The sequence below is a fragment of the Phasianus colchicus genome, chromosome 2 (genome assembly GCF_987193195.1).
Source record: "Phasianus colchicus chromosome 2, bPhaCol1.hap1.1, whole genome shotgun sequence".
Classification (NCBI taxonomy): domain Eukaryota; kingdom Metazoa; phylum Chordata; class Aves; order Galliformes; family Phasianidae; genus Phasianus; species Phasianus colchicus.
The window spans coordinates 6,732,597-6,759,516 of NC_143437.1; the positions used below are offsets into that span (position 1 = coordinate 6,732,597).

Below are 26,920 nucleotides of genomic sequence, written 5' to 3' on the forward strand. Positions count from 1 at the left end.
TTCTCTGCTCATAGAAAGATATTTTGAACTCAATCCTCTTGAGTTGTAGCATTATCTCTTTTTTTTCCTAGGCAGTGCTGATCCAGTACTTCCTTTTATTGAACTTTGCTGACATTGGTGCTCATAATCTGGGAAGGCGTTTCTGTTTTTCCAAGGCAAATGAAATTCCATGGGCTATTTCTTCCTTCCTAAAAGCGAAGGCCAGCAGAGTTAATGTCACTTCTCAGCACCAGAAAAAGTGCTGACCCAGCTAGGGGCACTGGGATTCCTACTGGGTCCTCAGGAGCAGATGGTTTAACAGACCAGCCCATTAATCAACTCCACTTCCCCAAGCAGTATGTTGTACTTTTTTTTTTTTTTTTTAAAGAGTTCAAGTGCTGGCTAAGAGAAATGTAACTCAATTTTTCCTTTCCAAGAGATGGCATCCAACACACCGATGCCATTGTATTTCTGTTATTTACACTTACTGAGCTGAGATGCAACTGATGTTTATGAGCTCTTATGACTAAATTCTTGAGTAAATATGCGGAATGAATTCCATACATCTCAAAATGCTTTGAATGCTTCTCAGTGTGAAAAGAGAGTTCCTTTCAGGTGAGCAGAATGGTTCAGCCCTGGGATTTACTTATAGTTACCAGAGGTTTAAAAAAACCCCAAAACTTAGCTAACAAAATCTTTAGCACAGTCAGACAGGTAGAGGAGTCCCAGAGCCTCTTAATACACATAACCTAAAATGAATTTCTTTCATTTCTGGTTAAGCCCCTGAATACTTGTATAAATGCTTGAAAAGGAATGGGAAGATATTGGAAGAAAAGAACATTTCTATTGCTCCCTGTGAAGGATCCTTAACTGAATTGAAATGCTTTCCTGCCAGGCTGCCTGTAGAAGTAAGCTCGCGTGTGATAATTCCTTTACATTCACAGCCAATAGCTCGTGGACCCAAGGGATGAAATGATATTTTGATCTGACTTTGTTCTCTAACCCCACTGCATAGTAACGCCGTGTCTGAATGCCTACAAGTGTGCTGTTCCAGGGCCAAGTGGGGTAGTGCTGTGCAAGCTTGTGTGACGAGACTCATGTGAAACAGTATTAAAAAGGCATTTATTTTGTATATATATTATATATTTATTTATTCATTCATTTATTTATTTTTTAGAGGCTTAAGGCTTTGGAGATTATTTTCAGTGGTGGTGATTCTCAGCTGGCGTGTGCTGCCTTTCCAGTCCTCCCCAAGTTCTTGCAGTAGGGGTATGTTTCATGTTTCAGTGAGTGAGAAGAGTCTTAAGGATATCCCCATCTTTGCCCCTCTGCAAAGAAGTGAGGCCATTCCAGTTAGCTCTGTCTGGCATTATTTTTAGCTGCTTGGAGGAGATTAAGATTTACCAGCAAACAGCAGTTATAAAAGTTTTTATATCACTGATGATGTAGGCTGGACTGAGTAAAGTGACCATACAAGCCTGTGCTACATTTAGTATTTGCTGAACCCACACCTTGCTAAGTTTTTTTAAATCAGCATGCAGTGTTATGATGTATGTCAGCGTTCACATGAAAATTCAAGGCCCCCTGTCTGTCAGATGATACAAACAAACGTTCATATCTTTCTGTGTTCCATAAAGTTGCAAGGTGGACAAGAGAAATCTGTGCCACAGTTGGATTACTCTTATCCTTCAACATTAGGAACAAGTAGAAGTAGCTCTACAACAAGGGGAAAGAAGTGGCTTTTTGCTGAAGAGTCAACTTGGCTGTGTAACCTCCTGTAGTGAACATGCTTTAGCAGAGAGGGTTGGACTATATGGTCTCCAGTGGTCCCTTCCAACCCCTGCAGTTCTGTGATTCTGTGAGTCCTGTCTGTCTTGTTGAGCATGAGTGGATCCTCAGCTCCTAACTCAGATACCTCAAGTTAATTAGATGGTAAATTTGATTCCTTGTTAAAGCCAGGTACTACACACAGATCTCCTGAGTTACAGTACATTAGTATCTGGCCACTCTCACACAACTTAGCCTAGGCTAAAGCGAGTTGGAGTTCCAGTTTCAGAGTAACCTTCTGCTACTGGATGGAAACGTTGTCCTATCTTTTCAGTCTGCTGGACTAAAAAATGCCCAAAGTTTCGTATATTGCTCTTCATGACTGACTACTTGGGTCACTTGGATTTTTAAAGTGGACAAGAAGTATAAGTTGTACACAGTTTCCTCGTCACTGCAAGACTAAGGTAAGATACTCTAGGCTTCAGATAATAATCTTAATTCAGACCTTGTTGTGAGCCAAATTTACCTTGAGGAGCCTAGGTTGTGAAAACCTAACCGACTCAGTGAAGATACAGCCCTTATATCAGATGTTCAGTTTGACCCAGAATGTGGCTGTGATTGTTTTGATCTGTTCCATTTCATTTTGTTTCTATTTTTTCCCAGTCTCTCTCTGTGGTTTTACAGAGCGGAGCTGTAAAAAACTGCTAAATCTGAGGCCTCCCAGGAACTCAGGAAAAAAAGAGATTAAACAGTTATAGGGATTTTGGAAGGATGGTGAAGTTTGGATGGGGGAAAAAGAAGAAGGAGAAAGTGTCTGTTAGGGATCTGAATGATTCTTGATGCATGAGGACATTGCTGCTGCTGGGGTTTTTCCCCATCATTTATTGTTTACTTGTTTCTTGACCCTTTTATCTAAGTATATGAATAAAACTGACGTAATTTTCATATGAGTGGATCAGCAGGGAGAGTCATTCTTTAGCATGCTCAGCACAGGCAGTACACAGGGTAGCTGTAGGCTTGGAAGCTCAGATTACAGTAGAACTCAAGCTTCCTGTAAGGAAACACATGAAATAAATTGTGATCTTCCTGAAGAAGAGCTCTTTGCAAGGAGCAGATTTGCATGACCTCCACATGTCTTATGTCCTTCTAGGAGGTTTCCTTTGTTGCTCTGAAAATGAGTTGAAGCATACATGAAAGAATACTTTCAAATAAGATGCTGAACACCAATCACAGCTGGCATGTGCAGGTTTTTCCTCGGAGACTGCTTGGGAAAGCATCTCATGTGAACGTCAGTCCAGTAATCCAGGTGACAGCAGTTGATCTTAATATGACAGATTCAAGATGTTTGAGACAGGTCTTAGAAGTCAAGGGGGACTTGTTCATTGGCTCAAATTGCATCAGGCTCTTGCTCTCAGTCTTTAGGTGGCTTGAAGCCTCTGCCAGTAATATCCTGAAACACCATTCCTGCTTCATTAATGGAGTGGGCTTTAGGGCGCTGTGATGCCATGGTGGAGGCTGCTTCCTCTCACAGTCCCCTGGAAGACAAGGTTGTGAAGAAACTAGGCAGAAATCTCAATTTGGGTCAAATGACCTGTGTAATTTTAATATTTACAATAGATTGTAGAAAACCATATACTAATGACTTTATATTTCCTTGACTCAGAGACGGCCAAAGAGTGTTTGTATTTGAAATATGGCATGAAATATTCCCAATCGCTGTCCTAAGTAAACACAAGAGTGTTTGCATTACCTTTTCACCTGTAGCAGATTAAAGTACTCCTTAGCCATTGGCCATGAGTGAAACCAAGATCAATCTCTATAATTCTACAAGCCTTCATATAAATATGTTCTGACTGTGTTTTTATACATTAATCACAGAAGATTATGAGGCACATGCCATATTGTGCATATTTCTTGCAAGCAAAATAGAACTGTCTGCAGTTCTCATTGCAAAATTATGGAATGGACTGAATCATAAAGAAAACATAGAGGAAAATCTGCTATTTCAGGACAGCTGTTCAGTATTTTTGGACAGCTGACATTTTTTACAAAAATAAAGCATGGGTAAATTTTTTTTATACTAGAAATAGCGAGCCAAATTCATTAAGGGGATAATTTCAATTCACAAAATAGATCATTTCCTTTCTTCCTGAATCTTGCTGAGCAAAGAACATTCCTTATTGCTATTCCCCAGACTTCTTTTTAGTTTCTGTATCCAGGCCCAGCAATAATATCCCATTTTCGGGCATAAATGACAAGGAAGACAGAAATGGCTTGCTGCAGTTGTAACACCACAGTCTGTGCCTCTGTGCCCTCTCCATCTATCACTCCAGGCACTGGCACTATGAGTGGACAGTTAGCAGTGTACTGAAGGGATATAATGCCATCAAATGTGTGAAGATCCATAGTAGATATCACAGTGAATATAATTTGTTGTGGTTCAGATTAGAATTTAACCTCTAAAAACTGCATGTATTTTAATAAACAAATCTTGAAGGATAGTTTCTCGGAGGAGTTAATTTTGAAGGAGTCAATGTGGATGTGGACCTAAGGGACTTAATGGGCTCTGACCTGCTTTGACAGTTTCTGTTGCTGTTCTGATGAAAATATTGGGAATATTTTCTCAATCATCTCGCCATAACATTTCTTAACATCTCTTAACATCACCTGCTTTCCTCCCATCCTGTATTATGTGTAGTTTATCAGTTTGGACTGATGTAATCCTGGGGCAGGGAATAAACCATTGGCTGAAAAATGAGGATACAAGTCCTGTTGTGAGAGGGGAGGCAAGGAAAGAGAAGGATGGAATCTGAAACACAGGAGTGAAAAGCCTGAGGATGAAAGCTATGCCAGGAGAACGAGGTGTGGCAATTTGCCTCCACTGACCACTAGCTTTGTCTCACTCTCCCTTCTTTTCCTCTGTCACATGCCACCTGATCATTACCTTAACCACCAGGCAGTTACACTACATTGCACTGCTGTGCTGTCAACAGTCTCTGGGATATTAAGTTTACCACAATGCTTTTATGAAATAAATCTTGGAAACCACAGTACATCTCCATTACTGGAATGTGCTTTGCACAGCTTCTAACAAAATGCTTTCAAAATCAGATTATTAAGCAATATGGAAATGCATGTTTAAAAAGCAAAGCTGTTGAGTTAGTGTGGTCTTACTCATTGCCCTGTTCTATATGATACTGGATGTGTCCATGTACCTCCTGCACCTGTTCAGGTAATAGGAAGTTGAGAGTACTTGATGCCTGTGATTGGGACATTTGTACAGAAGCAACTGCTTGCTTTTGATCCTTAGAAAAGCACACTGAAAGTTCACAGTCCAGTTTCTTCCATGTAGACTACCTCAATGGCAAAAATGCTTATCAAAATAGTTGGAAGATGACTCCTTCCAAGTATCTGTTTTTTGCATTAAATTTTATCATGAAACCCTCTCAGAAAACTGAGCCCCTCTTTAGGTCGGGGCTCTTACATCTCATCAAGGCCTCCCTGTTCTATCAAGATTTTGTATCTAGAGTAAGAGTGTGGATAAGAGATGAGGGAGAGGTCTTTGTTAGCACTGATAGAGATCTAGGAGCCTTTCCTTCCCTACTCATTCTACCATTTGTTGCTGTCTCCAGAGCAGAGCCACAATGTGGTGGAGTTGAACGTGTCTTTGCAGGTGTCTTGATGACATTCTTCACTCATAAGACTGTATCAAGCTTGGGTGCAAACTGGAGTTACAAGAGAAGAAATTGCATGAATAAATCTAAAGCCTAGTGAGAGTAAAGGGCTTTCCCAGTGGTGGTTTTGTGGTGTTGGCATCAGTACTAGCAGTAACATTATATGATACTGCAGTTTCCTTGCCTCTGTACTGAGGTCCCACTTTTATGCAGCTCAACAGATGATATAGACATGTTGTAAATATGTTTGAAAGGTGTCCTCAAGGCAGCTGAGCAGAACTGCCTTGAAGAGGAGGCGTTCAAGATAAGTGGCCACATTGGTGGGCAATTCACTATTTGTTACAGTAGATTTACCATCTATCACAACACAGCTGAATTACAGTCCTAAACTCTTCTAAGCTATTCAGATACAGTTTCTTAATAGGAGCCATGGGTGAAAGGTATTCCCTGATATTTTAAAATGAAGTGTAAAAAACCAAATAACATCAGACTTTTTTTTTTTACTTTTTTTTTTATCAACAAAGTTCCATTCACAGCCAACCATTTGGTATGTCTGACATACTTTGCTGTAGCATGGCAGGATGCTTTGCCTTAGAGGGATTTTATCAGAGAATGATGTGGTTCTGGCATGGGTTAGATTCAGCACTGAGTTGATGTCTACCACTTTTCCATCAGAAGGCTGGTAGGAGTGGAAGGAGCCTGTTAATCTATCTAAACTAATGATGCCTTTTTGGCCTTAAAATCTGATAATATAACTCAGTACTTAATCCGTGTGATCTGAGCACTTCAACAAAGATGTTTTTCTCTTGTAAAATCACTTTTCCCACCTGGACGTCCTTGGGAAAGGCTTTAAAGCCCAGGGCTGCCACGTCAAATGAGAGCTGTGTGTTGCATCATTGGCCTGTCCCGGATGCTTTTTGTGTCCGGCTCTGACTTGTCTTGAGCACAACATCCATCATGTTGCAGAAGATTCCCGGCTTCAGCATGTCAGACAGTGCCAGCTATAATTATAGCCAATAAGGTCCACACCAAAGAGGTTAAAAGGAGATGCTGTAAACTTAGACAACCTTGCTACTGTTTCTCAGGGCTAGATTTATTCTCTGGACTACTTTAGTCTCCCTCCAGAGAGTTCATTGTGTAAGTCAGGATGACAGATTTATCCATGCTCGCAGAGACGGTGGCTGTTTTCTCACTAGGCAGGTGGAAGGAGAAAGCAGCATAAAGACAGCTGCCAGCTGAGAGGTCACAGTTGAACTCATGCCATGGAGCGATCATAAATTATAAATCTTCCAAAGAGTTACAGCTTCTGCTCTTATTTCTGTCTTGTCCTAAATTTCTCAGCTGCGCTTCTATTTATTTTAGGCATGTCATTATCGTCTGCAAAGGTTGCTGAGTGATAGCTGGGCAGAGTTTTACCCAAAGAGCACAGCCCCTGGCCACTGATCACTGAGGTTTCACACTGGGTCTCTGAATTCTCCCCATTGTCCTCCCCACACCTGCACTACGTATATCCAATGCATCTGACTGTGCTTGGCAACAACCCATTTTACTTCTGCAGCTTCAGTCTGTGCTGATTGGGAGTGCTATTGAAGCTTTCCTCAGAGGAGTAATGCTGGTTAACTGGATTAGAAACCCTCATCTGAGGTCCAGTTCCAACCCCTGGGCTTGTTCAAAAGTCTGCCCTGGCTACTGGTGGGATTAGGCCCTGTGCATCTAACCCTGCACCATGACAAATGCTCCTGCGTGATGCAGAGCTGCTGACTCTCACTGCTAGGAGGGGAAGCACAGAGGGGCTGCATTTCAATCAGTGTAGATCAGCATAGCTCCTTTGAGGAACTGGCACTCAGCACCTCGACTGGCCGTGCTCTTCAGTCAGCTTTTTTTTTTTTTTCCTGGTAGCATCTGTGCATATCCTTCAGTATTTACCACCTTTGACTACTTGCACACTAAGTTTAGAACAGCCATTCTAAAGTTCTACGAATAGCAGCTGCCCCATGGCTGCTCCAAGTACTGGCTATTCTTAGTATGGTGAAATTCCCCACAAATTCTTTTAAGGCCTGACTCTGTCTTTGCTTAAGTGCATGTCATTGACACCATCTCCCTCAAATGTTAGTACTTTTACTGCTCTGTTTGCTATTCCCATCTATATGATACACATGCTGTAGGCCCGATTTAATTGCTGCATCTTCATTTTGTCAGTAGCATATGTATTCAAATGTTTGTTTGTGGGAAATTCTGTTGGAGTCTATGTACTTCAAGCCAAGTCCTTTAGGGTTCATAGCTTTTGTGGACCAAGTTCACAGATTTTTGCAATTTGATGTAAATTCTTTGAATCTTTGGTATGTCTTCTGTTTTCTAGAACTGTTAAAGACCACAACTTAAAGACAGAAACGTACATCAGGAGCGCTACAAAGTCCTGTAGCCACAGTGGGGGATCTGAGAGATGCTGGTGGGAAGCAGAGTGGCCACACAGCTTCTTGGGAATATTCTCCATCAGACACCCTTTTTTTTTTTTGTCATAACTTTGCACAAAGCAGGTGGTGGAAGGAAAACTGGGCAAGCAAGAAGGAAGCAAAGACGACTGGCCTTTTTATTGCTAGTAAAATTTCCTTTGCAGCCAAAAGGTCTTTGAAGCAAAAATACCAGCTTGCTGGGTGGCATCCATAACCTGAATTTAGCTTTAACCATATGGTAGTGCAGTGTCAGGTTTCTGCCGGCACATACAGCTTCCCGCCAAGTGCTTTCCAGGTTCTCAGCATCTCCACAGTATTTCTTCCCCTCACCCTCAGATTTTGGGATACATCACGTTTGTTCCTGCCGTTTTCTTTTTTTTTTTCTTTTTTTTTTTTTCCCCAACATTCTTGATCACTACCACTGGTATGATCTTGATTTCCTTAAACATTTTTCTTTCTCCTGTGGGAAACTTATGTCTCTTTCTGGCATCTGTCCCCTATCCTCTCTGCGCACACAGGCAAAGAATTCATTTCATTTTTTTTTCTTAAACAATGCCCTTACTACTTGTGTCAATAAATTACCCTTGCCATTTTTAAGAGGCCCTTCTGTCTCCTTCGCTGCCCTCTCCTTCCGAATGTGCTTAAAAAATGTCATATTTATCTTAACCCCTGCTGGGATCTTTCTCCGTTCAATTCCCCATTTTGGCCTTTGTTATCATATTTAGCACCAACTTCACCCTCTGATCTTTATTATCCACTGCTGGACTCCATATTTTATGCAGAATTATGTTCATTTTGTAATTATAATTAATCCCATCCAATCATGTGATACATTGTAAGTACACTAGTGCTGAAAAAGGTGCTTATTTAAGAATAAGAGTGCAGATTCATCTTTTACTGTCTACTGCTCTTTCTTCTGCCTTTCAGTCAAGAAAAATGTGAGATAATTCATCTATGATTTTCTGAAGTTTTGCAGGCATAGTTTTGTTGTTGGTGTTTTTTGGTTTTTGGGTTTTTTTTGTTTTTTTGTTTTTTTTTTGCTTAATTATTAACTGTAAACCTCATGGCATTACAGATACTGCTGCTTAGGAGCTTTTCCATTCAGGCCTGAGTCTGCAAGTCATTTGAGCAGTGCTCTAACGTGCAAAGATGGGTGTGTGATGTTGTATTATCTTCATTTGTGTTTCGGACACTGACAAAGTCTTTTTAAGGCTAGAAAATGCCCTTTCCCCACTATACAGAGCCTAGAATAGTAGGACTCTGACTCCCCGGGGAAGCGTGAAAATGCAACTAGAGTGCAAAAAGTTGTCAGGGACTTGCTACCACAGGCTTGCTCTCCATGTAAGGCAGCCAGTAGCTTTAAAATAGAGTACATATGATAATTGGCCCATATGATCCCTTTAAAAAGAACAAGGTATTCATTGGAGCAGGGACAGGAAAAAGTGATCTGCTCAAGGGTGAGCAGACGTGGCACTACGCTGTAAGTCTGTGCAGACAAGCTCAGTGGTTCAGCCTTTTGAACAGGGCAGTGAAAGAGTAAACCCTGCTGCCAGCTTTCGTATCCTCTCCTCAATCAAGCCTGCCATTTTCACTCTATGATAAGCCAACACCACTGGCCAACTTGCACAATTGTACATAGACTGTGTGTGTTTGCACATATTCCCCAAGACCCATGTTGCCTTTCTGCTGAGCCTTCACAGGAAGAGCACTGGAGCACCCCATACAAAATCCTGGTGACAGACCTTTGTAGATGTCATTTTATTTTTGAGCTTGCTCCTAGAAAGTCTTGCTCTACCAGTTGAACCTGCTCATACATTAGCTTCTATGACTTCATGTGGACCTCATTCACAGAGTAAGAAGTTTACTGTAATAGATGAAGTACTGGTATCTCTAAAGATGTAGATTTGATATAGTTGTCTTGTACCTGCCTTCACAGACCCATCGTATCTTCTCCTCTGATTCACTTCTAAAACTGGCAGTGCATTTCCCCTCCTTAGAAGAAAGCACAAGTAGCAAGTAATTGAGTGGCTTGGATCTTGAGATAAGGCAAAAATCAATTAAAATACATTTCCAAAATTTTCTCTCATTTTACAGGTCTTATGTGACATACTGCAGTGCCCAACAGATCCAATAGCTAGCCCATGAGTCAGGGGAATCCATGGCAATTTTTAAAGTTTTAAGTGCTACACTCCCCTCGCAGAGAGCTTTGTATTTGTTAAGTCCCTTAATTGATAATCAGAAAAAAAAAAGGCATCCAGAATAAACCCACATGTTTTACCCTTCACATTTGAAGACAACATGACAGTAGATTCTCTAGTCTAATTTTAACTAGACACTTGGTTTCAACATGAGTCTCTCCTGATGCCTTCCAGCCGTAAGTTCTGTGATGTAATAGCTGTTATGCTGCAGCCATGGAGTCCAGACCCATGGCTAGACATACATCAATGGCCATACCAGGCAATTGCAGCTGCTCTTGCTGTCAGAAGGTGTAGTGGCAATTGAAAGCAGTGTGGAATGGAAGAGAGTAAGAACAGTTTCTGTCTGCAAAATTCCCTTCAAATTGCGCTTCATCCAAGTGAGACATTTTATGTACATCCATCGGGTGAAAACAATTTTGAAGTATGGTTGGATCACTGTTGCTTTCCTACTGAAGATTGGTCACACTTCCTGATTGATCAGACAGGTGTTCTGCTGTGTTGTGTATAAGAAGGTGTTGTGTTTTTTTCCTCCTGACAGTAATGACAAGAGAAACTTCCTACTCTTGTCCTGTGCATCCTGCCTTAGATTTTTTTTTTAACATCCCTTCATTTTCCATATGGTTGGAGAGATGCCAAAACTGAATTCAACTTCTCAGAAATCTTTTTATCCTCTTTTTTCATCTGCTTTGTGTTACTCCCCAGCCCCTTCCCCACTCCTCCACATTAGGTAATTATAGAACAGACTCCATGGTGGGCATCCAGAGGATCATTTTAGATTAAATAAATCATTTTTTTTTCCCCACAAGAGAGTTTTAGAATTGCCAAACAGATAAAAATCTACAAAGACCTTGTTTCCCTTCCCCGAAATATAATTATTTACCTATTCAATTCACAATCAACAGACTGATGTGGATTTGCAGCTAAGCTGGAAGTAGCCGTAGTTGCTATTTTGTTGGAATAATATCAAATTTCCTTCTATGCTTTGCATAGCTGTCACCCAGTGATATGATAGGTCCATGATTTATTGACCTACTAAAAGCACTTTCACTGACTTGTCATAATAAACTTTACTTAAAACATTAAAACATAAAACATCAACCAGCAGCTCAAACAGAGATGCCATACAAATACTTTCTAATTTAGTTAAGCTCTGGTGCAGAGCCTGAAAACGAAGATCCCAGCATAACAGTTTCTAGGATTTGTCATGCCAGGATCTGTTGTGTTAAGTAACAGGAATTATAAATACAAATGCCTTGAAGTATGAAGCGCTGACAAGAAGCTTGGCTCAATCTCAAACCCTCATCGTTTTTGAAGGTCTTGCTGAGACCACGAAGCTGAACCCAGCTGTAGCAATCACGATAGACTTGAATTGCCAAAAGTTACTGGGACTTCAGCCTATACAAATTGCTGCTGGAAGGCATGGCTATTGGGTATGTCCCAGTGGCTGTTTGGCTTATCGTCTGGTTTTGTAAAGCCATGCTGGCTCAGAGGCAGGCTATGGTTGTGACCTAAACCATACTTTACAGCAGCGCATTACCTGGTTGGAGATGAGTACCTTCAGCTTCTTCTGATGCAGCTCAATGGTCTAGTTGTCTGGGTTCTTTAGTTAGTAATAAACATTTAATCTTAAGTCGATGCCTGTGGTGGCTGAGAGTTAAACAGGACACAGTGAAGTCAGATGGGAAGATATATGCTGATTCCAAGTCTCTCTGAGGTCAGTTTCAACTAGCACAGCAATAGCAGAGGTGACACGCCGTGGCAGTGGGGTTTGGTGTTAGCTGTTTGCCCACCACACGGTGTGGGTTACACAGATCATGTGGTGCTGCACTGCTTCTCATCAGCTCCCTTGCACGCCCACCCAAGCATTACTAGGAAAGCTGAAGAACTTGGATATTCTTATTTAGCAAATCTCTTTCACTCCAGTTCAATGAGTTTCAGAATGAACCTCATTAAACTATATCAAAACTAAAGATGTCACCTTTCCAAGAACTAATTTATTTGAATCATAGAATCATCTGAATTGAAAGGAACCCTTAAGGACCACGTAGTTCGACTCTCCTGCACTGAACAGGGACACCTACAGCTCCATCAGTACTCAGAGCCCTGCACAGCCTGACCCTGGATGTCTCCAGGGATGGGGCACCACCACCTCTCTGGGCAACCTCTTCCAGTGCCTCACCACCTTTATTGTAAAAAACTTCTTCCTTATATCCAATCTAATTTTTCCCACATTTTTTTTTTTTACCCAATTCCCCTTGTCCTATCACAGCAGACTCTGCTAACAAGTCTGTTCCCTTCTTTCCTGTATTCCCTCCTTAGATGCTGAAAGGCTAAATCCTCAATATAGCTGAGGTAAATATTAAACAATAGAGTGGTGAAGTATTCTTCAACTTCGTTTCCTTCTCTTTAATCTTTATTATTTTGTTTCTTTCTCAGTATATTACATTAGATCATGCCATAACAGTCTCCAATACGAAACATGCAGTTTTATAGATGGTTCAGAAGATGCCTAGAGATTACTATTTTGTTTGTAATAGTCCACAATTCAACATGTGTCAGCGTTACAGACCCTTTCATGTCATCTGATCCATAGAATCCCATGGGGATTTCCTGAGCACATCCTAAAACTGGTGAGAAAATGCTACAAGAGAAGCATGCAGGTAACAAATCAGGGATTCACAAATACTTTTGTCATCGTGTGACTACTTGAGGCTGGTCATACACATGTAAAACACTGGTGATGAAAAAAGTGCAGATGGAGTACGTAGCTGGAAATATCAGGAAATAATAGCAGCAGCTTTTTCTTCCAAGAGAAAGAGGTGTTAAGACTGGATGTTTGCCATGAGAGGAAAAAGAAAAATGCAGCAGAAGTATGTACCAGCTCTCATGTGTGCAAGTGCATAATGAAACAGCAGTAATTGTTTATATCTGCAGTTCTTTTGTATTAGTCAAATGGAAAATAGATGGCTTACTTGAAGCGTGTTTGCTGTATTTTTAGTTATGACATTACAGACCAAAGTAATAAGTTCTGCTTTAGTTTTGTGAGACTCTTTTCATCGTTTACAAACAACGACGATCAACCAACTGTTGCGTAAGGATGCTGTGGCTAGAGCCAATTTGCAGTCCTGCATGAATAACATCAATGACATCTTCATTTTGGACAGGTGCCCGAACAGATGCTGGGAAGAAGGTGATGGGGGTAAGTGTGTACAGAGCCTGATGGCAAGCATTACTACCCAGAACCTGATTGTTTTCCTCTCAGTCACTATGACCACTGTTGTGGCATAACCTTGGAGGGCTAGTGGGCACCTATCTCAGGAGCCCTGTCTAGGAGCCAAACTTCTTGTATTGTTTCTGGAGAAAAATGACTCCCTGGAGAGAGGAGAAGGGCTTAATCCCATGTTAAATACCCAGGGTTAGATGGTTCTCTCACCTCACTCTCTGTGACCATTACCCTTGCCATCCTGCGTTCCAGTGCATCAAACGCTCTCAAACCTAAAACTTGTTTCTTAATTAGGGACAGCACTGTCTCTCTTAATTCAGCCTCTCTGTCTTTCAGAGCTCAGATCATCCCTAACTTAAATGATGTAAAACCTAAAATTACTACCCTGGAATTTGCAGTATTGAGAGCCTCATCCTGCAGGCTTTCTGTAGGCAGCACTTGTGCTGACTGCAGTAGTGGTTCCTTATGTGGAAAGAGACGGGACAGGAAGTTGAACATTTTAATTTTCTTAATACCAAATAACTGGAGATATTAATAGGTTTTTGTGACCCCCTTGAATTCATCTTTGGTCAACTGAAAACAATTCTTAAAGAATAAATAGCCAAATCAGAACAACTTTTTTCATCCAGGCCTTTTGTGCCCTAAGTTCAGGAGGAAAGTTGAGATGATAGTCCACAAGTTATTCTACCTGAGCAGTAGAAATCTTCTGGCTTGGCTTAATGTCATAGTTTGCATTTGTAATTCTAACACGTGTGGAGACAAAAATGAAGCCACGCAGCATACATTCAGAAAAGTAATGTTATTGGATGAATTAGATTGTGATATCAGTGGATGAAAATGGATTTATACGTAGAGGATCAGAAGAACAGCTAGGCAAAATCTTGTCCGCTAGACTGAAGATTTTATGTGGTGCTGGCTCCTTTGCCAAGGTTTCGGGATCTTACACTTGCTCTGCTCCTTGTTCAGCTGTGTTTGGTGAAACTGTAATTGTCACATGCTGATGGAGAGGGGGATGTTGTTTCATTTCCTTCCTTGCCTGGTTTTTGTATTAGGAGGATACATTGATTTTATAAAATGTAATTGCATTGACTGCTCTTGTTATCAGGATTGATTGTATTGACTGGAGTTGCATGTTGTTATTTTTTCACGCTCTTGCTTTGAAATATAGTTTTGCTATTGCGTTTTTTTCTTCCATTTTGAGATTATTTATAACATGTTTGGAGTTAAGGTTCTTCTGCATTTGATTTATCAACTGCTAGGATTGCTCTGAAATGCCATGAGAAGTATTCATAGTATCTACGTGACAGTAACCGGTAGAACCAATTGCTGTTGACCCCAGCCATGTCAACCACCATAACCTTCCCTCAGGTTAGGAGGTTGAAGCTGGGAAATACATTTCTGCTTCTTATTCCTGTGTGTCACGTCCTTATTGCAATCCATTTCAATTGTTCATTAGGGAATTGGGATAGTTGAGAATACAACGGTGAATAAATAATAGCAACTAGATGTCTGTGGAGAATGATGCTAGTAGCAAAATGCAGGGTCTGTGCCACTGAACCCCCGAGGTGAAAGAAATTACAAAGATTTCATTTTAGATGCGGTGGTGATGCCTAAGTTCTTTGTGGAATTTACTTGGATATGCATGAGAAATGGCAAGGGGTTTAAGGCTGATATTTTTCAAAACCTGAGCACTCCAAATTAGGTACTTAACCCTACATACAGATACTTCAAAGCAGGTAGTCTGGTTTTAAGAGCTGATGAATACTGAAATTATTGAAGTCTGGAAGTACTCAGTATCTCTGAAAATTAGGCCATTTCTATTTGGTCGCTCAAGCATTGTTTTAGTATCTGATTTTCAAATGCATTTTGGAATGTGTGACTAAGTTGTTTTTTTTTTTTAAAAAAAAAAAAACTTCCACTTGAAGCATCTGATTTTCAGGTGAAACTTGAAAAATTATACAAACAAATCTAACTTTTCTCCCGTTCAAATAAATGGGAAAATTACCACTGATTTTTATGGGAACTGTATTACTCTGATGCACATATAGCTATCTTCTAAATTTAGTCTAAATCTTAAAAGCCATATCCTCCCTTCATTTGTGAACTTAGCTGATACTGAGTTCCACGAACTCAGCTTCCCTGCAATAGGAATATATAAAGACTTTTTGGATATAACACATTAATGCAGTGTCCCATCAAATGATGCCTTTGCAGCAATAATGAAATGAAAACTTAACTTTTGTAGGGTTTTTGCTGTTCCTTTCTTTAGATTAAATTTACACTCTTTCTTCCACTTTATGTTCTGTAACATTTTGAATTCCTTCTTTACCCTGACATATTTGCAAAGACTTTGAGGAAGAGATCTAAAATGCTTTGGAAGGAGCTGCTAATCGCCTCAATGACCAGATTAGAGGACATATACATACCATCTGTGTCATATTAGGTCTCAAGTAAAGTCTTGTTTAAAGTAAAATACCAACTGTCTTTTGAAATGCCATCATTCCCCAAAGTCCTGTTACAGAGCCCTAAATCCCGAATACAGTATCTCTACATCTACAGACAAAGGACAAAGGGTCAAAGACATAGTTTCTCCTTATTTAAGATTCCTCTTTCATTTTATTACAGGACCCTGGGGTAGACTCTCTCTTCAAGTCCAGTCTTCACCAATCACATGCTAATAACTTCAGCTGAAAGAGGGCTCTACCCTAATGTCATTATACTCCCCAGCAATGATTGATTGTGTTATAGTATGTTTTTGAAACCTAATTACTGTCTCAGTTTGTATTTGAACTCATTAATCTTCTAGCCTGTAAATAAGTAAAATTGACTAAATAACTGAATTTCTTTAATGACGGGTTCAAGTTATCCTTATACGTACTGTTTTTTGTTAACCTTTTTATTGCCAGAAATGATTTTCTGTTGTTGTCAGTGTTTTCTTTAGCTTGTGTGGCTGGCAGTGCACCTGTTTTAAGCTCTCATCTTACCAACTGCATCTGTGGTAGCGAGCAGACAGACCCAGTTTGGCTTATGGCCTCCCAGTCCTCCTCAAGGCAGGGAGCTGTTTTAGGGTCCAGCAAGAAGCAGACTTGCAGAAATTAACTGGGAAAACTGAGAGGAAGATGCAGAGCCAGCTCACCGTTTGTCTTAGGAATTGAATAGGAAGAGGAGAGGTATTCTTCCTAAAACATGTTTATTCTGTATCTTCTGTACTGAAAATATTACCCATTGGATTGATCATCATTGGCACCCTCGTAATTCTGGTTATCCACAGCTATGATGGGCAGAGAGACTGCAGTCTTCCCCTGGGAGCAGCAGCAGAACTATGGCAGCCCACTGCCTAATCCTCTAAGCAGTAACTCTCGGATCTTAGTTGTGTGTAATGCCAAAAAACATCACCAAATTTTCTTAGCAATATATACCTTTATACTATGCCTTCTGAGCACACAGCTTTCAGCTGAATGCCTCCACGTCACTATCCAAGCCTTTGGTAGGTTCAACCGTAGTTGCTGGATAGGTCAGCGCTCCCTGCAGTCCTTTTTCCTTACGAGAGCCTCATCTGCTGGATCCTTGCCGCTGCTGACAAATAAATGAAGGCTCTGGCAGGAGCCAGGCTAAGGTTGTGGAACAAATTTCCAGGAAAAACAAGCATGACCACTAGCTTCAGCACAAACAGAAACATATGGCAATTTCATCTCCTTGCTTTGGTTCCCTCAGTAAACTGATTTAATTCACAGATACACGCACCTACTCAAAGCCTCTTTCTACACGCCAGTCAGGAAGCGAGGAGGCTGTGATTGATTATTTTCATTTACTGGGAGACACTCAGATAGTTTGGATAATGGGGACTCTGTGAGTGCCCAGGTGGACGGGACATCTCAAACACTGTCACCCTTGCCAGATGAGTTAGCTGTGAGTCCAGGCCCTGGTGAGAGACTTCAATTTGATCTGCGTCTTGCTGGAGCACTTAAGCACATGCTTATCTCCAGATATATGAATAGTCCCTTGAGAATGCCCATGTGCTTAAAGTTCGGCATGCATTTAAGTGCTTTGCTGGAGCAGGCTCCTAAGTCTTTCTGGGGATAATTAAGTCATGCCGAAAGCTATTTTACTGCCACATTTTCTTTCTGGTTCACAGGATGAGAAAATCCATTCTCATCAAAATACCTAGTGGATCATTTTTAACTTGATTATTTGTTAAAGGATTCATGTCATTACAGTGGACTTCTGCGCTCCTTCCTTCCATCCCATTCCATTCAGGGGGTGCCTGTGTTTTTAATACATCCTCATCTGCCGGTCAGCAAAGAGGTATGCTGTAATAGAGCCAAACTCCACTTACATACCTGGCAGTGCTAATGCTAGGTGGTGACCTTTGGCCACTCCTCCCGTAATGAACCCCTCTACAGTAGGACCAGATGGTGCTTTCACTTCCAAGAGTGCGACATTACTGAGGTTATGCAGGTGCAAGTGTATTTCTGGAAAGGTTTGCTGGCTGGGGGAGTGATGCAGTGGGAACAGTAGTCAGAAGCAGAAAATAGCCTTTGGGGGACAAATATAAAAGAAACGTAGTCGGAAAATGGAAAATAATGTACAATTGGCATTATGGAGTGCAGTTTTGGTGGTTACTGATGCAATACTTTCCTTCCCTACGTGCCGTTGGTAGGAACTTGCATACCTTTACGGTTCATGGGCAAATGGAGTTCCTCGTCCGCTGCTTTGAGAGGTAGGAATACAAAACCTCACCAAGCCAGCGTGGCGGTCCTTTGCATACCATTCCTGTAGCACGTCAGGAATTTTGGTGCAACCTCAATGAAGTGAAAGAACACGGACAATCCCTGGTTGGGAATTTGATAAGGAGCGATGCCCCGACTGGGACCAAACAGTGTGCTTTCCACAGACGTAGCCAAAGGCACTCAAGGCAGTGCCTGAGGAGTGAAGCAGGGTGACCGCAGGAGGGGAGCGGGCATCTCGCCCCATCCGAGACCCGATGGCTCAGCCTCCAGCTCAGGGATAAAAACAAGTCTGTTCCGCTTCGTTTCCTGCCTTGGAAAGCAGGGGGTTGAATGCTAAAAGGCTAATTGCACATTGTTTTTAAAAATTAGTTTGATAATTCATCATATAGTAATTAAACTAATTAGAACACTATTCATTTCCAACCACCTTAATTAGGCCTCAACTTGGCAGGGAGCCCATGAGACCAAAATGTTGCAATTCGTTAAACAATCAAAAGACTTTGATAACAAATGACTGTATTCAACTACATTTTAGTTAATAAGATTTATATATTAATCTAGTTATACTTTGTTCCCCCAGAATTTGGCAACACTTATGGGTCTTCTGATCCCCCTACAAAATTCCTGAGGTCTGAGTTAAAATAGCTGGAAAATGCTCTGAACCTCAGAGCCTGGCCTGCTTTCTGTGCTGCAGCATGCGCTCTGAAGGCTGCAAGGCTTCTTCTCCCCCCCTCCCCACTCCCATTCTTTGTTAATGGGGTGAGCAGCTCTTCAAATCCAATTGCTGCTTTGTGCAGCGAGCGCAAGCAAGGCAGCGGTGCCGGGCGTCCGGCTGTCCGGCTGCAGGTTTGCTTCTGGGGGCGCTGTTGGATCAGGCTGTGTCTGTCCGTCCATCCGCCACATGTGACGGCTCCGCCGGTGCCACTTCTGGACCCGCAGCCCCCGCACATGGCTGTGACAAACGCTCGGCACGGCCATCCCAGGCCAGTGCGGGAGGTGGCGGAGGGCCGCGGTGGCGCTTGGTTGGGCGGCGGTGAATTTCCCGCCCGCTCTCTTTGACAGCGTAATGAAGTGATAATTGCCTAAATGAATAAATGTTGATGGCTGAGATAAATATGCACATTCCCTTAATCTATTTTTCCTCTGAAATTGCTAAAGGAAATTTGGCTTTAATGGAGGGGAATATGTCAATTTTTACAAATGATTGTAAATCTGCTCAGAGGGAACTCAGATGAGTCGTCTGTGACTGAGCAGTAAAAGTTACTGGCATATGAAGGCGTAAGAAGGACAAAAACCAAATGAGACACTGTAATAATTATGTTTCTCAGTGTCACTACCTTTTGCAACATCTGGTTTGTTTCTGTTCTTTCCACATCCTGCAGATGTTGCTGAACACATGAAAAGCACTGACAGGAGAATATTTTAGCCAAGAAGCAATTTCAGTGAATAATATAAAAGGGTATCCTCTTAACTCTCCAGAAGTCTTTGCTTACTAGACTTCTAGTTTCATTGCTGGTAAAGATCAGACCAATAAGCAAATGGGCCAGGGGCCCTCTAAAAGTGTCAGAAATAATCTGTTGTGGATGAAATAGAAAAGTATGTGGAGACAGCATGAAATAACAGATCCAGATTGGGTCTTATTCTGACACTCTCCCTGAGCTTTACTCCTCGGTATTCCTAGTGATAACAGAGGTACCTGCTCGAGCTGTGGGATTTCTTCCTTTGCCCACCTCGGATTCATATAGCAAAGGAAAAAGGAAGAGGAGTGAAATGCAGGGAGCCTGTATACATACCATGGGTATATCGCGTTTCAGGACTGTACAGCATGGGATTAGACTTAGTTTTCTGTCTATTCATCTCTGTCACCAGCATATGTGCAGAGCTGCAGGACAGTGGTTTATCCTGAGAACACCACGCAGCACAGTGCGGGTGACAACCGTGTGATGCTCTGACCACTGCTGCCCTCAGACCTTGCTGCCCTGCCAACAGTCAGCATTGCTGCTGAGCAGCTGAGCACAGTGACTTCCTTTCTGGGGATTGGGACTGCTCTGGTGACTCCTTGCTCATCCTTGAGAAGCTACAGGAATGGGTCCTGTAGGAAGAAATGGGTGGAGAGGGGAGAGCCTGCAAAACACTGTTCTCTTCTGACTCTTTGCTGCCTTTTTAATGCTAGCATTCCTGTTTTCCTGCCCCCTGTGCAGCTTTACCCTTTACATCTTTTCAGCCAATTGTGTATAGAAGTGTGAAGGTGACAGTTCTGGGAGAAAATGGGATAAACTTTGTAAGGTACCAGAACTGTATAGAACTGTTTATTGGAAATAAGGGAATGGGCATAGCTCTACTATCTTTATCAGGTGTGGTTTTTTTCTGTCTGCATTGTAAAAGATGATTATTGATTTTAAAAAAATAATAAGAAAGGCTCATAAATTTCAAATTCTATTCTGTAGAAAGCATGGCACCTCTAGCTAATGCATTGGCTTGTAGCTACCACAGGCATGCTGCTCTGCCATGGCAGTGGATGGCTCTGTTGCAGAATACTTTGCACGCTTTACTCTGCTAACACAGGCACCTCTGCAGAAGCCCTTGGTCCTTGGCAGGGGTTATCATACTTTACAGTCTGGGTCTCTTTTTCTGCTGCTTGAAAGAAAGTACTGATGGTGTTGCAGACACTCTTATGTGATGCTTAAATATTGAGCATTCAGAAGAATCAGATTTTATTTACATAGGATAGTGCAGAACAGGAAGGGTAGTGGCAAGGCAGATTTATATCACTGTGTGCTTCTAGTCTGCAACCTTCTCATCTGTATCTCTCAGAAATGGTGATGTGTGAAGGGTTCTCCTGCTTTACGCCAGACCCTTTCCCAGACGCAGGACCTTGTGCCTGCATTTTCTCTGTGCTTGCTTTTTGCCAGTCATGCTGGTGGCTGTGGTACAACAAGCAGCCTGGGCTGCTGGTAACTCAGCTTGGCTGAGGCTGCTTGGTAGTCTTCCATCCCAATGACCAGCTGCATCACCTTGTTTCTGTGCTGATGGCAGGACAAAGTGCCTCTCCCGTTGGCGTGGCACCTCTTGTCAACTGTGGAGTAATTAAGAGGTGACTTGAAAAGCATGTGCCTTGGAGGTAGACCAAGGCCCAACCTGGGCAACCTTGCAGCAGAAACATCTTCTTCAAAGTCTTTTCCTTATATGCAGATGAGCATAAATCAGCAGTTGTTTTTCAGAAAAGCATCAGCAGTAAATGCTAAGGTGCCTAAACAGGTGCATTGTTTCTCTCCTCCCCATTCGAGCAGCTCATTTTAATATACATCAGTTATTGCTGTGCATAATAATGCACATCTGTCAAACCCTTTCCATAGTGCATGAAAACACACCTACAGAGCTACAAAGCAGGAGAGCTGCTCAGCTGCACTGCCCTTTGCATTGCCAATGAATCACCTCCGAGCTGAAGTCTCTCCTTGCATGCTTTCTAATGAAATATGCTATTCCTCTGCACAAAACATATAGAGACTGGGGTGACCAGCACTTTACCTGCTGTAACTCCATGGAAATTTCCAGTTTCCCACAAGCTGGGGCCCTGAGCTCTCCAGAGAGTGGAGGAAATGGAATCCTGCCAGGAGAGAGGGAGGTGTGCTGTGTCGAATCCTGCTCCCAGATAGAGCCACTGCAGCTCACATAAAGGACATGAGGTTGCCAGGGTGTGGCTGGGGGGAGAATTTGGCCTCATTTGAAATGTGTGGAGTGACTCCAGGATGAGATCAAGAACTGGCCTCTCACCTCACCCCTCTCAGTATCATTTCTTTCTAAAGCAGCATCACTGCCTCACACTTGCATTCCTACAGTGGAGGCTGGGTCCAAAGCCCTCTGAAGAAGTCAGGGTTTTCCTTTTGGAGGCTAGATCAGGTTACTAAGGAAGACACACTACCCAACTGACACAAACTAGTTCTTTAGATATATATTTGTTCAGACAATTCCTGGTGCTCATGCTCAGAGCTGAATTTGAAATCCTTTTTGCTCTTACTCTTCTCTACCAAAAAATAAAGAGAAGATGCAAAAAATAGCTCCCAAAGAAACTCCAGTGCTCAGCTCTGAGAGCCTGTATATGGTTGATGATGCTTGCAGAGGTCACAGGGATTAATGAAAAACACAATTAGAACAACATCAAGCTGGGGGCCCCGGTTTGGCACAGAAAGATACATTTGGGTATATCGTATTGCATTATGTGATGTAAGAATGTGGGCTAGTGTAATCAAAATGTAACTGCAATCCTTACCAAAAACACCTGTTTAACCTCAGCTAACCCGGGAAGAGAACTTTAAGCTATTTTTTTCACTTCTGAATCAGAGGCATACTGGTACACATGCAATAATGAAGCTTCTGTTTGTGGGTCCTGAAAATGGAAGGACTTGGAGCCTGAGCTCCATCTGTCCCCAAATCTATTTTATGTTTTTTAATTATGTGCTTACTTAATGTAGTAGTGTGCTTGGGGAGACCACAAGGAAGAGAACTGGAGGCCAAAAATGAAAATATTTCCCCCTTGATTGGATAAATTGTGCCTAGTGGCAATCTGAGCATCTTCTGGCCCGAGAACAGAGAGAACCATGAAGTACCAAATGCCCTGACTTCAGGGGGCAGCGAGGCTTTTTGGCACTTTTGGAGGAAAAAGTGGTTTCAAAGTAGAAAGCAAGTGACTACTAGTGATCCGACTTCAAATTGCCAATTTTATTGCTTCATGTGCTGAGCCCTTGGAAACGTTCCCTTGGTTGTAAATGCTGAACGGACAGAGGCAGGGTGGCTCGGCAGCGAGGAAGAAATGTCCTGGTGGCTCAAGTGTCAGTGTGAGAATGGAGAAGAGCGAGTCTTGTTTCCTGTTCTGCTGCATGCTTTCTGTGTGTGAGAGAGATGAGGAAAATTATTCTGCCTACTTTTGACTATTTAGAATTTAGTTTCATTTTTGCCTTTGCACTCAGTGAAGTTTCCTCTTTAGTTAGTTGTTCATCCTAGTTGTGCAGTTTCTTGAGCATGCAATGGTTGAAGGAAATCAATTTTTTACATGGGTAGATAGTGATAGGACAAAGAAGAGTGTTTTTTAAGCTAAAGAAAGGGAGATTTAGATTAGATGTATGGAGAATTTTTTTTACTGAGAGTTTGGAGGTTCTGGAACAGGCTGCCCAGAGATGTTGTGAATGCCCCATCGCTGGGGGTGTTCAGGGCCAGGTTGATTGGGGCCCTGGGCAGCCTGCTCTATTACTTGATCTAATGGCTGGCAGAGGGATTGGAACTTGATGTTCCTTGAGGTCCCTTCCAATCCAAGCTATTCTCTGATTCTCTGATTCTATGATTTCCTGAAGGCATTTCTCTCCAACAGTTACAAAGGAAAACCTGAGAAGGGATGCTCAGCTTTTCATTAGCTGAAAATAGTTGAACAGCATCTTTTCCCCAGGCATCTCAGTTGCTTGCTTCGGTAGAGCGAGGATACGATACTTCCCTTTTTCATCACTGTAAGTATCTGTAGGAATAAATATAGTAAACTTTCAAAGGAACACCTTTCTAATAGGATGCTGTTATCTTTGCCTGTAACAGGCAGTGTGTTTCAGGAGATGGTGGGAAGCACTTGTTTTTTTTTTGATTTCTCAAAGCAGATCAAAAAAGTTGCTACAAAGACTTCAGAGGTTCTTTTTCCCTTGAAAGCCTCGAATTGAATTGCTTCTTGCAGGGTGAACATCCTAACCCTCTTCTGCCATCCTGCAGTGATAAATGGAGGGTGCTCACTGCCTTGTGTAAGATTAGGAGTCCTCAGGGAGATTTCAGGTGTCCGACTGCTGACCGAGGAGCCCCAGTGCAGGATTCAGGTGGCTCAGTAAAGATGCATGGGCCTGCAGCTGAGGCTACGTCCTGAGCTGGTGATAAACCAGCAAGCTTTATTGATTCCAGCTGAGCTATTGCCTTTCTTCCAGCACCAAGTGTCTAGAGGATATATGATAATTTTACCCTTCCAAGCAGAATTCTGAGCACAGCATTGAAGCTTTTGTGAAGTGTAGTTCTTGAACAGTGGTCAGTGATGGAAAGCTAAAAAGAGATTTCTGGAACAGTGTCATACAAGTGAGAGACTTGGGCTCATGTTTTAAAGAGTCAGCAAAGCTGCTTTGGTAGAATAGCTCAGAACTGAAGGCTGCACACAAATCTCTCTTGCAGGGCAGCAAACTACATTGCTCCACGCTCCTGGTTTGCTATTCCTCCATACTGATCTATGACCTACTGCAGAATTTTCTTCCTAAATGCATCATGAAACCTCACACAGGGCAGAATGGGAAAGAGAAGGAGCAAGAGCATGAGCTGAACAGAGTACAGATCCCCTTACACCACCACCAGAACATGTCATAGCATACTTCATACACTATTCTGGCTTTGGTATACCAGCAGAGTTACAGGGCCTGTAGTCTTTGCATGGAAAGAGTTTGCACAGTGCCCATCTGAGCAGAGACCAGTTTAACCAGCACTGCAGAAATTGCTCACTCCCATAGGCATTAGATTGCCAATATTTTTAAGGAGATTACCAATTGTATATTTTTTAAATCAAAGCGAGGTGAAACAACTTCCCATGCTCTGCTGATGTCTTTTTTCAGTTTTATCTGAGGCAGACAAGAACGTATCGAGTTCTCCATGGGCTTGTCAAGGCAAATACTTGTCAATGCTCTAAATACTTTTGTGAATATTAGGGAATAATCTTGCAAGAGGGATAAGAGCACAAGTTCCAACTGACCCCTTCCGCCCCTTTCCTCAGCCCACAAAACCTGGAGGGATTAGTTGCATTTTGAAACAGATGCCCCTATAATTAGGTAAGAAGAAACATGACTGACTGTTTTGAAAAGACACCTTTGGGTAACATATCAGCAGACCCACAGATCCATTACCGAAGTACAATCTGACAAAACAGCTTAAGGTCTCAACTCGCTGCTCCTCTTTCATGACAGCAGTTTATATCAATGAAGATGCCTTGTAGTCCTTCAGCCTAGGAAGGTTCAGACATGGGAGGGCCTGTGGAAAAATTTACAACAGCCAAAAAAAAGCCCAGTACTGAAATTTCTTTAATCTGATCAGACTTGTTCTTAACCCTGAGACATAAATATCCAGCACATTACACCTTTGATTTACTATTATGCATGTATCAGAGCAACAGTGGTTCTTTTGAATTATGCATTCTCTTAACAGAACATTAAACCTTATGGGGAGATGGAGTGGCCCAACACATAACTATTATCCTGACAGAGGGGAGGGTGAGATCAAGAGTAATGCTCCCAAGCTACAGAAACTCAGAGTTTTTGTTGGATTGCTTGAATGAGCATTATAAATAGCACTTTGTTCCTGCTCGTTAATAAATAGTGCTTAGATGACTCACGAGAAACCTGATAGATAGCTCATCAAGAGAAAGAGGAGGTTTTATTATTTGGCACACAAGAATAACAACATCCCCAAGCCCCAAAACTTGCCCTGGAAGTCCTAAAAGCAGGCAGCAAAATCGTGGCTGCATTTCTGAGGAGAAAACATACCTTTTAACAACTTGATAATCCATCTATTATTGGTTCTTCATATCAAGTTATGACCAAAAGTTACTACAGTACTACAGGAAATCAAGTTTGATTTTGTAATATCATCAAACGAGTACTTTGGAGTGCCATGTCCAAAATCAATAAGGAAGCAGTAACTACATTTGCTGTCATATGATGATATTGATGTAAAAACATAATGGTCAAAAGTATAAAATCAATTTCATAATTTAATCAGAAATGTTTATTGATACTATTAAAGCTGAATTCAATAGCTCCTGGTATGCAGTTAATTTCTTATCTGTCAGAAAAACATATTGAAATGTTCTTTCTTTTAAATTCTTGGAGTTAATTCACTGAAAAAACATCAGAGACCTGTGAGTGCAATGGGCAGAGGATGGCTGTGAGAACAGGAAGCGATTGGAACGTTTTCAGCAGTTTATATCAAGATGCTTGTCTTTTATATATGCACACAGACACATATAATATAATTTTGGCAAAGCTAGCTGCTGCTAACTGCAGTGTCATAGCGTGAAGTCCTGACACAGGTGAAGACGGTGGGAATGACACCGTTGAATCATGCAGAGCCTGGAATGGCAGTGAGAAAAGGCTCAGAGATTTCCCTCCTACTGAAGGACTGGGAAACGATGGCTTCAGGCTGTTACCTGCTTGTGCTGTGTGCTCCTGCCATAGGAACAGAGAACTGAAGATTTTGGAGGGTTTTTGTTTTTTTTTTTTTTCTTTTTATATAGCTAATGAAAGATTAGTGTTCCTTTTTAGGAATGGCCAAAAATGTACGTTAAGATTTTGTTACTGTGATGAAAGGTGTATTTCCATTCACTGAAGTTAATGCAAGTAATATGTACGTGTCATATGCAGGACATGATCTGAACATGCACAGATTTGCCTATGCTGCAGTTCCTATTCCTCTCAACTTTAAGTCCTGCTACAGGATTTCTGCAGTACCTAACCAAAAGAAGTTAAGTTAAGCTGTCAGTACATCAGGTATGAGTCTTACCACAGCCACACTGCAGAGTGTTTGTGAGATAGAGGAGCTTACCATGCACATAAGCCTTTTTCTCTTCCCTTTGTGAAGTGCAGAGACTATTTTGGAAGCCAACAATGGCCTTCTCTGCTTCATCTTTTCTTTCATTATATTTATCAGTACAGAATCAGATAATCTTTTCTCCTTCATAGCCCAGAAGCTAGCATGAGAATCACAGGAACAAGCATAAGAAATCTACCCATTTCAAGGATTGTGGGGTGTGTTTAATATAACAGCCAAGAAGATAGATGAGGCATTTTTTCAAAGTGGAAGCAAATTTAAGTCACTAAATCACGCCAAGAGCCAC

General features: G+C 41.7%; 1 protein-coding gene across 6 annotated transcripts in view; it reads left to right on the plus strand.

The window, feature by feature from the left end:
- Positions 1-26,920, plus strand: part of LOC149918833 (uncharacterized) — a 284,012-nt gene that overhangs the window by 164,269 nt on the left and 92,823 nt on the right. Inside the window, exons 3-4 of one of the 6 annotated variants that reach the window (XM_090134655.1) lie at positions 13,236-13,270; positions 15,920-16,083. The exons of 4 other annotated variants lie outside the window; for them this stretch is intronic. In XM_090134655.1, coding sequence (XP_089990781.1) covers positions 13,236-13,270; positions 15,920-15,985 — 101 coding nt within the window. In that variant the 3' untranslated portion in view covers positions 15,986-16,083. Of the gene's footprint in view, positions 1-13,235; positions 13,271-15,919; positions 16,084-26,920 lie in introns of those variants that run through there. One more of the 6 variants, XM_090134654.1, reaches the window with a different exon arrangement.